This window comes from Anas acuta, chromosome 8, assembly GCF_963932015.1.
Source record: "Anas acuta chromosome 8, bAnaAcu1.1, whole genome shotgun sequence".
NCBI lineage: Eukaryota > Metazoa > Chordata > Aves > Anseriformes > Anatidae > Anas > Anas acuta.
In genome coordinates, this window is record NC_088986.1 from 12,275,413 (window position 1) to 12,288,950 (window position 13,538).

Sequence of the window (13,538 nt, forward strand, 5' to 3'; positions counted from 1 at the left end):
AAAGCTTCTCAGACAATGACATACAGTGTACCAAAGCTACTAAAGTCTGATTTTCCTGAAATTTGGAAAAGAACAATTTATGAATAAGATACAAGAAAACCGAAATGCCAATCCTGCAAAGGCGAAGCATATTTACGTAGGTGCAGAGCGCCATCAGCTCCCACTGATATTAACAGCCGAGGAAGGCGCTGGGCATCTTGCAGGTCTGCATAGTGAATACCTGTATGACATATTAAAATGCCCTTTAATGTTTTCCATTTTGATTAAAAAGTCAAAACTACACAGAAAGGAAGTCACAGCAAGCATTCTATATATAAACAGACTGTATCCACATAGTTTATTTCTCACAGTTCTCCTGACAATTGAACATTATTTAAGAACATACTGTATACACAGATAAGAAGAAACATACAAAATGTTTTAAATGATGCACAACAAAATCCAGCAGTATAAAAGAATGCATGTGAACCCTTGCTCACTGCTCAGGCTAAATTTAATCACTGTTTAAATAGTAATAAAAATACAATCTTTCATGGATCTTGTGCAGACTACAAAAGAGGAAAAATTATTACCATATATATGATTTATATTAGGCAGTTTTCTTTGATGAGTTGCACTAACAACTCCAAATACAGAGGCAGAAGGCTGTGTATTTTATTTTAAAGGAGTTAATGTTGAGTATTAGAGACTTTACACAGTTACTACCACTGGCACTTTTCACCATATTTTGTACACATCACATGATCATCTTATATAACATTACATTTAAAAAATATATCTGAGTGACAATTTTATAACATTCACACACCATGAGCTGGTTAAGGAAGCAATGCCACAGTTGCCTCCTGTAGTGCTTCACTGTTGGTAAATAGAGTTCATCGTGGTTTTTAAAAAAAAATTAAAAAAAATTAAAAAATTGAAAGTCAATGTGATTAAGCAGCTCCGATTTAATAAAGGCCTGTAACCAACCATTGCTGAGACAGTGAGTATTTTTTAGAGTATATCCTAGAAGCAAACACTGTCATTGGTTAAAACCTTGCCTAAAGTCAGTTACTGTGCTGAAAACTATTTCACAACAAAACTGCAAGCTACTAAACTGTTTTTATATAAATACTTCATCTCCTCTGGATCTCATTATAACCAAGTTCTTCAAAGCCTTTGGAATTTACTCTGTCTTTAATGTGTGCTCTCATTTCTGGCTCACCCTTTTGTATGTTTTTCTTTTGTGTTTAGATTCACCACCTAAAAATGACTAATGTGGTGAAAAAGTCTCCCAGTGAAACCTTCTGCACACTAGGAATGTTCAGCTGCTGTTCAGTGATCTAGAACCATGACAGCTCAAAGCTGTAGTTTGACAAGTACACCCAGGAAGCTGTCATGCTGTGAGCGACATTTCAGGGAAAGCAGAGAGTCTTTCCAAAATGTGCACAGAATTAACAATGGTGCCATTGTTATTTTTCAAATAGGATAGTAAGCCCAAGATTGTAGATCTGCTTCCCATGTCATCTATTTGCTGGAAAGTAGTTTGGGTCAAGGTAATTGTAACTGGTGCCCTGGGACATGCAGTAGTCTCTGTCTAAAAATGTCTCTGCTCTGTAAATAGGTTCTAACTGATGATCCTCCTTATGAATCTCTGTTTCATGCAGACTGCAAGGGAAAGAAAAAGATAACAGTTTAAAAGTCAAATATTTTTCTTAACTTTCATAAACAGCTTTCAATGATCATATTAAGAGTCATACCAAATCTGATACTGAACAATTATTGTACAAAAAACAATTTCCCCCCAACTATTTAACAGTAGTAAACCTAATCTGTCCTCTGTATTATTATTGTATGTATTTTGCAAGCATGTTCTAGATGTACATCTTCCATGAATATATGTTTAAGTATCTTTCACTTCACCCAACACAGGAGATGTATCCTGTGCTGGAGCAGGTATACACAGCAATAATACCACATTGATATACTCACGGTAATTACAAATACCAAATAGAAGCACATGCTGCTCACCAGTCAGAACAAGAGTCACAGAAATCCAAGGACATTTCTTGAGGGCAGTCTTGGCAGTGCCACCGAACACCCTGAATAGGTTCAATCCCGCAGTTATCACACTGTGAAGCAGATTGAAGAACAGTGGAAAAAAAACAACTGTAATCACTTACATTAGTAACAGTGTGAGTATTTATGGCACCAACATGCCATATATAAAGACACAGAATTGTATGTTGATTACTGCTAGCACAGCTGAATTCTTCTCCTCACCACCCATAATGTATCTGAGATAAAGAAGTCCTCAGACTCCAGGACAGGCCCTCCAGAGTTCTGAGGACTGATTAATCTCTCTCGTTTTGCTTCCCACTACTCCAGTGCTCTACTGTGACATTAACCTCCTGTTCAACAAAAGCAGGCCTAGTCCTGCCTGCGGTCACTGATTATCCTCACACAGCTGAAAGATGTTTCTATAGCTTAAGCCCAACCATGTGTAATGTCTTAATACAGACTCACTCGCCAGGACAGAAGACAGCAGCAAAACTTTACCACTAGGAGTTTGTTGGGGGGCTGTTGACATGTTGTAGGTAGGGACACAAAGGTCAGACTGAGGCACTTTCAAATACTATAGTTACACATTATAGGTGGGCTGGAACTAAAAGCCAAGTTGGTTGGAAAGGAAGTGGGACAACGGGTTTGGATAAGGAAACAGAAGCCCAAATCTTAAGCCAAGTGAGAAGGAAAGAACTATTCTCCTCAGAAGAATCGTACATCTTAAAGAGCATCGAAGTGCAAGAAGAATGTGGCATGAAGAGAAAAAAAACTACAAATGAATCAGCAAGACTGAATGAAAAATTCATGATGATAAAGAGGAAGAATAGAGTTGCACAGAGATTCAGTAAAAAATGAAACTTGTAGAATGGGACTTGCAAAAATCTAAACCATCAACAGCGCTGCAGAGATAGGACAGAAAAGGAAAGAGAAACATGGAAAACGAGCCTGTGCTCACATAGCTCATCCTCCTTCAGGACACGAAGTGCTGTGGGAGAACTTTGGGTGTCATCTGTGAAAGTCACTTGCACAGCAACTCGCCTGAGCACAACTAAATCACCTGAGGTTACAAAAAACTCACAAACAACTCCATAGAAGTAAGGGATACAGCTGTGACAATGACAGCTTTCAGAGTTTGAGGGCTGGTAATAAGTAAGTAATAGGCATACTCAGGGCTTTTCTCTGAGAGTATCAAGTTCAATACAATAATAAGTTACAATTAAAAATCAGTTCCAGTTATCTCAAGTTGAGAGCCAAAAGATAGTGGAAACCCTTAACCTGGATTTCTGTGCACCAGCTTCCCTCTCCCCTGTAAGAGGAATAATAGCATGCCTTTCATTTTATTCAAGAAAATAGTATTTGCAAAGTATTTTGACATTATAGCAATAAAAGCCATAAAAAGCCAAAATGGGATTCAATAATTCAATATTCAAAGCAGAGTTTGAATAAAGTGTAAATGAGGTTGAAGGTCATGCAGAACCATAAGTGTTCTGAATAGTTGCTTGTTAGGTGAGCACCATCCAGCTTGTGCACTGAGTGAGGCTGCACTCCTGAGGAAAAGCAGTATATAATCACGTAATTTCATAGATAAAAATGAATAATAAAATCAAATTGGGGTTGCAAAGAAACTTTCAAACTTTGAATGCCTGACACTGCACAATGCCAAATGTACTTTTCAGTGTAATTTTATGTAGAAGAAAGTAACTAGTTTCTAACCTAGAAGGCCTGTCTGACTGACTGAATTTTTCATTTTTTTCTTGGAACAAAACCATTAACTTGAAGAAAAAAGGAAAAAAAAAAAAAAGGAGGGAAAAAAAAAGAAGCCTTGGAAGTCTAACAACACGATTAAGTCTCTCAGTGCCAACAAATGAGACTATCTCAATTTTCCCGTTGTTCTGAACTGAACTTTAAACTGAATACCTTTGCATTCTTATATAAATGGTTATCAGAAAACAAATCTACTTGCCTAATACTTCTAACAAGGTGAAGAAGTTGTTCCAACACAGCAAACAGTTATAAAGCAAATCTCCTTGCAAACCAGAAAATGTAATTTTGAGAATGCCCTATCTTTCATATCATTTATTAATGGCTGACATTAGAATAACACATTATTTTAACTCATTGTTTATTATATTATTTTTCACATAATCATTGTTTCATATTGTCGCTTCAACTTCTGTGATAGGATTATGAAGCTGCTACTGTTTTTCTCTGTAGAGGGAAAAAAAATCAAAAAATTGTTTTTCTGCTTCTCACTCCATATCTTTTTCTTTTCTTTGGTCTAAGGTGGAGGAAAAATGACTCCAAAATCGTAAGAGAATTATCATCAGTGAACCATTGCCAAATGGATTTCTGTAGTGATTTAACCCAGCTCTAGAGCCATATTTCCATACTATGAATGAGGAAAAGAAAGCATGCTTATTAATTTCCATACAATATTCCACATATTCTATGAAACCTGAGGCATTGGAAAGAGTGAATTAACTGAGTTGTTTTGATTAAAAAAGATGAGGGAAAGCAGACACAGCGAAAAAGAATTACGGAACCATCCTTGTTATACTAAACAAAGCCATTTTAGGAAATCTAAATCATGTTATCTTTAAAGACTTCTACACTCTGCTGAGTAAGAGAACATCACCTAAACTTACCTTAAATCCCACATGCTGTACAAATCCACTTTCTGCATGTATCTGCTGTAGTTTCTGTTTCTTTAACTTTTTAAACTCTAACAGTTCTTTATATTCAGGTAAATCACGATACATTATTGGAATACTCTCTTCATCCTGTTCATGGTTAAAAAAAGATAAATATTCTTTAGGAATGTACCTACATATTTCACAAATCAGTAAGTATAATTAACTTCTGGGAAAAGGCTGGCAATATATTTGAAGAAACATAATGGGAAATTTTTAAAACCATTGCAAAAAAAAAGTACATAAAACTAACTTACATTATTTTAATTAAATATTCTTTACTATTTGCATTATACCAAAATATTACCCTGAAAATAAGTTTCTTCTGGTGAACTGCTTAGCAGTAGGATAAAGGAGACAGCAGACCTTTCCCTTAAAACCTAGCTTTTCTCTCATCTTTGATGCTTTACTGCAATTTGTATGTAATCCACTTTCTCATATACTGTAGGCAAAATGGCAACTGCAGTAAAGACTAAATCTGAGCATTAAAATTTCAGGTAGGTTTTATCAACTTCATTGATCTTCCTCTTTGCTATTCTATGGAATAGCATGGAGCAGTATTATTCAAGGCCAGTTGTGATCACTGTTCAGAAGTAATTTCAAAATTGTAAGAATTTAAAAAGCTGATGACACCCAAAAATTCTTCACAGTTTTAAGAATTTTTGCATCAAGCCATGTGTTTGAAAGACCCGTAAATCAAGACAGTACCAAGCTTTCATTATACGTACTACATACTTTTTAACTGAAAACAATCTTTAACAGATTAGATTCTCACCTTTACCTGTAAGAATAAAAAGTTATGAGAAATATCATTCCATGACTGTAAAAGTAGAAAGTTACAGGGTTATTTCATCTCATGCTCACTCCTCCTTCCATTCATTTCATGTTGTCTTAATAGCTTAAGAAAATAGATTGCTTCGCTTCCTAAATTATGAAAAAGTCCATATCCCTATAGGCTGGTGCATATAACTGTACCCCCAAAAATCATAACACATGGTTCTCTTTTTAAATAAAAAACACACCATTCTGATTTTTCTCATCCAATTTTCTTCAGCAAAGGTTGAGGACCCGTATATTATGAGAACAGAGAAGCTCTCATTCTAATTCAAATGTCTACTTTAAGATGGCTATTTAATTGTAGCAGCTGTCTTTGTGGATTTACAATGGTTTTCGGATCCTATGCTAGTAGGAATGTTCAGTTATGAAAAAGAGCTACGAGACAGTAATAAGTCTTCAAACGTAGCCTGCACACATCCTTTCAATTATTCTTCTTTTTAAGAAACTGCGAAGTTTGAGCAATGTGCGCTATATTTAGTAAGTTTACTAAAAGAAGGGAGGGAAAATGGCATGCTCTTTAGCACTAAATTTCTAAAGGTTGTATCAATTATTTAATTGTAATTCTGAAACTATTTTGTGGACTAGACTGCAAATATTCAGGAAAAAAAAAAACAAACAAGATCAAATGACGCATATTCTGTGGTAATAAGCTATGTTCTTTTCATATAAAACAGGGATTCACATTCTATGCAAATCTAAGTTTTTCTGAGAAAAACCTACCTGGAACAATATAACTATATATTGAATAAAATATGGTATAATAATCCTATAATAATTTATTCTGTTCTTGTAAATTGTTCTAGAATAATTAGACTACTCACAAAATGAAGTAATTGTAACTGAAAAATAAATTCACTCTTTTGAGAATAGAAGGTCTTCACTTAGAAATAATTAATCTATACCACAACAATTTTTTGAAGAATGGTTATGCCAGTCAACTTGCAATACCCAGACATAATCTTTTATTCTACAAGGAAACAGCACCTGGTACTTCCATTGTAAAGAAATCAAATAAAACCTTGCCTATAATTTTCTTGCTACACCAAATATATAAAGTATTTTTCTCTGAGACACTGACTGTAACTAAGAGATCTGATTTTTAACATTAGAACAGACTCCAGTATATTTATTTTGATTATAGTTCACGATCTCTTTTTCTTTCCCAATTGTTTCTATTTTGCATTGATAATGGGGATCTTTTTTGTAACTGAGCTCACCTGTGTCTTTCTACATTACTGCAAGCCAGAAATATATCCATCTGGAAATGCTGCACTAGTGAAGAAAGAAAAGATTAAGCCAAATTAAAAAAAAAAAAAAAAAAAAAGGGCACAAGTCCACCATTATCACTGCAAAAAAACAGCAACTTCTACCAAAATAAAAATAAATCCCAGTTGGTTTATGGTCCTCGTATTTACTAAAGTTAGGACACCATGGGGAAAAAAAGTGTTTAGAACGTTTTAGGAAAATATTAAGAACAGAATATGTATTTAAGAATAATACAGAACAAAGGAATGTGTGATCAAAAACAGCTCCATTAAAATACGTAACAGTAATTGGCATCTCTTCTAATACACATTTTTCTTTCCACACCTTTTAGGATTCTTATTAGGAATAAATAAATTATCAGAAATGCCTGGACATGAAAAAAGATCATCACTGAGAGACAGAATGAGTGAAAATGTGATTTAAGACTGGGTTATAAATGAGCAAACGTCATAATTTCAGGAAGATTATGCAGCGCATGTGAAAAAAGTCGATAAAGCAAATGAATTGACTTCAACTGGGCGGCCTTAATGCCCCTGTTATGCAACAAGCTTTTCACACACACGATGTCACTAGGCTCTCCAAAACAATACATAAAATTAACAGGTCAGCTCCCTCAGTCTAAACACAGTAAAGCCACAGTGATTCACACCAGCTGTGAGCCTTGTCAAACATCTTCTCATTAAGATCCCTAATACATAGGCACTACAGTCCCCCATATGGTTGTAAAAAGTGTCTAAACCATTGTAGTATTACTGTATGTGATACATTAGGAAACTGGAACACTACACGTTGTAATGACACATTGGGACAAGACATCTACTGAAATTTGCCTCTAAAAGCACATATTTGCCACTTCAGGACTAAGTCTGTTAGCTCATGTTTTCAAGCAGATTGAAAAAAAAAAATTAATTCAGTCAGTGAAGGAAGACAAAAAAGCAATGATGCCAGTGGAACTCAAGCTTTACCAAGACACTACACAACCTGTCTAATACCACACATCTTTACCTAGAATCATGCCTGGGTAGTTTGTACAGTTTTAAAAATGAGATCACTTATAATATAAAAAATAAATAACATTAAAAATAAGTAACATCAGATCACTTTTTGAAAATACGTAAAACTAAACATTTTAGAAGTTGTTTCAGGACAGAAATTTTTACTACTTCATTTACTTCCTATCTTTTTGGTCTATTTTTTCTGGAACTGTGCACCTTTATATTAACGATGTGTTTGCAATTCAAAATGACTCATGAATCTGACCATAATTTAGTACTTAATTGATGATATTTGTTTTATGACAAAGATGCTTCATCCTCATATTATTCAATAAACAAGTTAAGATGACAATAAGGAATACATTTGCTTACTGATTTAAATGACATACCGATACTTCCTCTTCTGCTGCAGTATCCATATGACTGTGAAAACTGGATCTGTCATCATCTTCATCCATATAAACTGGGGGTTCATGAGATGTCATGAAAGTTGAAGGTTTGAAAAGATGTTTATTTAAAGGGTGCTGCCGTCTACTTGATGACTACAGTGGAAAGATAATATATTTATAAAAAAAATTGGTTGATTACCATTTAAGTAATCCTCATCAATACAACCTTGTCAGAAAAATCACTTTTGCACTGAACATGTATCATCTTCCCCATTATTTTTACTTAAACCTCTATATTGGAGCCTCATATAGTTTCATATTGTGGAGCTTTTTTCCCCAGTAAGTGAAATCAGACACTTCTCTGTTAAAAACCCAGCAAGAAAGTGCTCTCACTATAAAAAGCCCAGCATCTAAATTAATGAGACACAACAGTAAAAAAAAAATAAAAAATGAAATAAAACATACAATTTTAAAGACTGAGAACCAAAGTGCAAAGGTATTAAAGACTTCCAAGGCTGAAGGGATGGCTCTTGTTTGGGACTAACCAAAGAAGTACTTTTGCACACATCCTAGACCCAGGAGATCAGTCCATGTTTGACACGTCATCTTGTATTAGTTTGTGTCTTAGAAAATGCAAGTCTAGGCTAATTTTGTCCAGATTTCTTTCTTAGTCTATGGTAAGAAAAATCTATTGCTAAAGGCTTTTCATTCCACCACAAAAGAGGTTTCTATGAGATAGAATTTGTCCCTGAAGGTTCTTTTTCATTGCCACTGACTGGAAAAGGAATCTAAGAAATGTTCAAACAGATAAATTACTCCATTAGTGTGTATCTAACGCTGTCTGAAGGTGTAGAATGCACAGCAATTTTAAAGTGGATTACTTAAAGGCACTCAGCCCCCATTACTTAATCCCCATGGAAGAATATTAAATATCAAGTAGAAGAACTATTGGTGAATGAAACTGACTTAACTTTTTACTTAGCTCCTTTCCCGACCAGCATTTTGACATCTTAAATACATTCCACAATTTAAAGAAAACAATGCAAATCAAAAACTGTAAGCATGGAAAACATTTTCTTTTAATTATAAAACAGAGGACTTGTCTAGGTTCTGTCACGTAGACAAAGCATAAGGAATATTTACAATAGTTAATGCTTTCTTTTTTCATAGAAGATGCTTCATCCCAAAGGCTCCTAAAATCAGTCACAAACCTGTAGCACTGTAATAAAACCATTTATCTCTAAACTGGGATTCAATACATAACATTATTTTATAGTTCTGCACAGTTTAAAAAGCAAAGGCAAAGATCCCATAAATTATATTAGCTGGAATGGAGCTATGCAGACAAGTATAACAAGGAATTAAGACTAGCCCCATTGTAAGGAATGATCTGAAGTAATGACAATTGGAAGCTGGTACCTTGTATCTGTAAGCACACAATGCACAGAATAAAAATGACCATTTTGTTCTAAGACTAATACAGTGCCTGCTGCATTGAATTTTTCCACCTTCTGCCTTATACACGTAATCACCAACTTCCTGAGTTTTGCTTCCTTTCTGGTTTCCTTTAAAATTTCATACCACCAAAAATAATTCCATTTGTAAGGTTAGGCTGTGCATACAGTACTAGATCTGGAATTCAAGAAAGGAAAACCATATCTATGCTTTAACAGTTGCAGTATTATGCATATAGTTATAGTCTAGAAACTTAACTGAGGATTTGAATTCTGTTTTTAATATGATTCTGCTTGTGGTGAAGAATGAACTAAAATACTACATAAGAGCAGATAGTTTAAAATCATTTTTCCTTTGGGAAATTAATCTTGTGGATTAAGCTTAAAGGCAGGTGCACTGATAGAATACAAACATAAAACTGAAACCAATAAGCCGTAATTGAAGAATTGATTACTACAGTCCTAAATCACTGATCCTATTTTCACCAACAGTTGATAACATTGCACAGGAAAATAAACTGGTGCATCGTGCTTGATTTCCTGTGCCATTTATCACAAGACACATCATGTCATACGAGGAGATACACACAGCAACTTCAACAAGATGTTAAGGAACTGAGTAGCATTCTCACCTACCCAGGAACCATTTCAAAATAGCAGCCTAGGCAATCCCCACAGAAAAACAGAAGTACCTTCCCCTTGTGAAGCATCACTTTTGACACAATTATTTACATTACATATAACTGGGTTTTTATTTCCTCCAAAATTTATACTTGAAGTATCAGCATTTATACTTCTATTATTGGCAGTAAAGCAGATAGTGCACTTTACAGTTTATACACACACTCAGTATTGAAACAAACAGGAGTACGGCATAAGCAGGATCCAGGCTTTCAGTACCGCTTGCACTTCCTTTCTGCCACATTACGTTATCTCCTTTGGAGACCTGGGAGTAACTACAGGCTGGTATGGTGCTGTCAATCAGTGCTCTAAGTAGACAGTTATATTAGCAGACCAAGACCTCAATCCCCCCACATATACTATTTGTTTGATTTTTTTTAATCTGCTGTTTTATTATTTTTTGTTTTTTATGTGGGTTACAAAGAAAAATCGGAGAAGCTACCTTAATAAAAATCAGGGACAATGACCTTACTCTTACAACTTGGTAATAAGGGTACGAATTATACTGTGAAAACAGACATGAGCATTACATTTGTTCTATGTATAAGTTTATCTCAAAATCTATATATTGCAGTTTGAAAACGTTGAAAATTGTGTAAAATATGTTTTAGTATTGATTATACTGTGTATGTAAGCAGAACAGCAAGACTATAGAACTTTATGGATCACTGTTCAAATTAGTGGAAAACAACATGGTTAGTGTCACACACGTACTGATGAAGTGCTCCCATTATTCAGCAAATACAGTAGTCTGCTGCCCTGCACTCCATAATAAGTCTTTCCAAATAAAATCAAGAGGAAAGGAAAAACAACTAACATGTGACTAAGGTCATTTAAAATTATAAGGTGACATAAAGAACCCCAAGGGTTATAATTTTCAAAAAACAATTTTCACCCCCCCACATCTCTTTCAAAATTAGCCCCACAGAACGGTAAACTGTACAAGCAATGTAGAGTTTAGATAAATCTCACCACAATATTTAAGGTATCAATGTTTGCAGCTGCTTTTTGGGTTCTTCTGCCAGAAAGCACTTTTCCAATAGATAAAGCAGCAGACATAATCATGTCTGTGCCTTCCCTGCCTCTGTTTATAGAGCAGAATAGTAGGTTAAAATACTGGTGAAAGTAAAATGGCATTACCATGTTAAATGGAAAGGTCTGTGATACTCATTCTTTACAGTAACTTCAGAGAAAACTAGTAGACAAGTGGGGGTGTGTACCCTTTTACATCATTACAGACAAGCGTTAGTAGATCTCCTGTCAGACTTATCTGACAGTAACTTTAGGTCCCAAACTTTCAAGGGACTAAATTTGCAAATGTGCATTTTCAGGATCAGTGCAAGGCTTGCTCTATTCCTTATCAGAAAACATCACAGATACCTCAATGCAAAAAAAAAAAAAAAAAAAAAAAAAAAATCAATGTTACTCTACAAAATGTGTTTGTAACAGGTTTTAAACAACTTCTGCAAATATACTGTTAACAAAAAAAACACAATAAAAACATGCTAAGATTTCCCTCTTCAAATGTCTAGGGTTCTCATTAGTGTCCAGGAATACTACATGATTTACATCAAAATACATGATTGGCCTGCACAGCAGTCTAGGGTCTTCTCTGTGCTTTTTCAAATTAAGAAGATTTCTCAAGGTCATATTTTCTCACCCATTCCAAGATCAGGAAAAACATTACATTTTGATCGTCATTTATATGACCTTTTCATTTTACCAGTCATATATACTGCAAATCAAAATAAAAGATGACATTTCAGAATTAAATGTTCATTTAATGTGCTAGTTAAGTATGCTGTTATACACAGTCGTCTATGTTTTTGGTAATTAAAACATGACTGTACAATATGAACTACAGGGCTCCTTATCCTCTTCCAATAGGGTTCTCATTAGCCTCTTCTGTATCAATGACAACACACTTACAAATGAGGAAAAAGTACCCCTAAGTCCAATGCTCCAGCCTTGTTAGTTCAGCCTGCACTCTAACTGCAGCATTCTCTTTCCTGACACTTCATCTTGGTGTGATTATGCAATACAGCTGTAATTAACAGGTGTTGATGTGAAACTAGATTAACTCCTAACTCACTCTACATTAATAGCAAAAGAAATAGATTAATTAAGAAATATATGCAAGACTTAATCAAGACTTAAGTTCACTGAAATATTAATATTTTAGTTTCAATTTGCATACAAATACAAGAAGAAAAATGGAATTTCTGTTGTAATATTGTCTCACCTTTTTGGAATATAAATATAAATTTGGAGTTCTTCCTGGAACTGGAATACCAGCTTTAGTCAGTTTAATAAAATATTTTTGTACTCTACTGGCAACCTAAAAACAAAAAACAAGCAACAATTAAATGTCAAATGAAATATAACAGGCCTTCACTTCAAAACTTTGCCAGCATCATTACATTGGTTTAGAATATAAAGACAACAAATTGTCATTTTCTACTCTGTAACAACTAATTAAATATTAAATATTACAACTATTAAATATTACCTATCCTCCAATGCTTCATTATCATATTTCCAGACATTTTGAAGACTTTAAGAGAAAAAAAAAATCCCTCGTTTAAAAATTACACAGGAAATCCACCAGGAAGGAAAGAGCTTCAGTAGTTTGTTACCTGCTGAAGCTAAATGTATTCTTTCTTAACAGCAACAGATAAATATGTATAGTTACCATACAGAAAGTACTTCTGCATTTTATTTATGATATCAGAAGCATGCATTTTAATTTCCCATTATGGAAAAATATACCTGTAAGCCTAGATATGACCTGAGATGAGATACTGTTGTATTAAGTGAAACACTTAAGGATTCTTCTACGCGAAAGCATACTAGTGAAATAGGAGAAATAAGAGTTCTGTAAACACAGAACATCAGCATATTTATTTATTTATAACTTCTGGTCAAACTGGAGAAAGTATGCTGCTTCAGTGGAAAAATCCCTAAAAGTCAAAAGCATTCAGTATGTCCACTTCTTTTGTGGACATGGGCCCCAGTACAAAGCTAATTCTTCTGTCTGCAAGTATTAAAATGTCTGCCCATTTCACAGTATTGAGGTGCAGGAAATTCAGTACTCCAGCGTAACTCAATCTGAGAACAAATGGTGTCACACACTACACTTGCTATAAAGAATTAAAAGGATGCTGTCAAAATCTAGTGAACAAC

The 13,538-nt window shown here is 34.5% G+C and overlaps 1 protein-coding gene across 6 annotated transcripts in view; it reads right to left on the minus strand.

The window, feature by feature from the left end:
- Positions 1-305: 305 nt before the first annotated feature.
- ZZZ3 (zinc finger ZZ-type containing 3) overlaps positions 306-13,538 on the minus strand; it is a 60,294-nt gene continuing 47,061 nt past the window's right edge. For 4 of the 6 annotated variants that reach the window (XM_068691394.1, XM_068691391.1, XM_068691392.1 and 1 more), the window contains 5 exons: positions 12,598-12,693; positions 8,221-8,373; positions 4,689-4,823; positions 2,011-2,111; positions 306-1,647 (listed from right to left, as the gene is read on the minus strand). In XM_068691394.1, the coding sequence (XP_068547495.1) occupies positions 1,503-1,647; positions 2,011-2,111; positions 4,689-4,823; positions 8,221-8,373; positions 12,598-12,693 (630 nt within the window). In that variant the 3' untranslated portion in view covers positions 306-1,502. Of the gene's footprint in view, positions 1,648-2,010; positions 2,112-4,688; positions 4,824-6,787; positions 6,843-8,220; positions 8,374-11,327; positions 11,440-12,597; positions 12,694-13,538 lie in introns of those variants that run through there. The other 2 variants (XM_068691395.1, XM_068691396.1) reach the window with 2 other exon arrangements.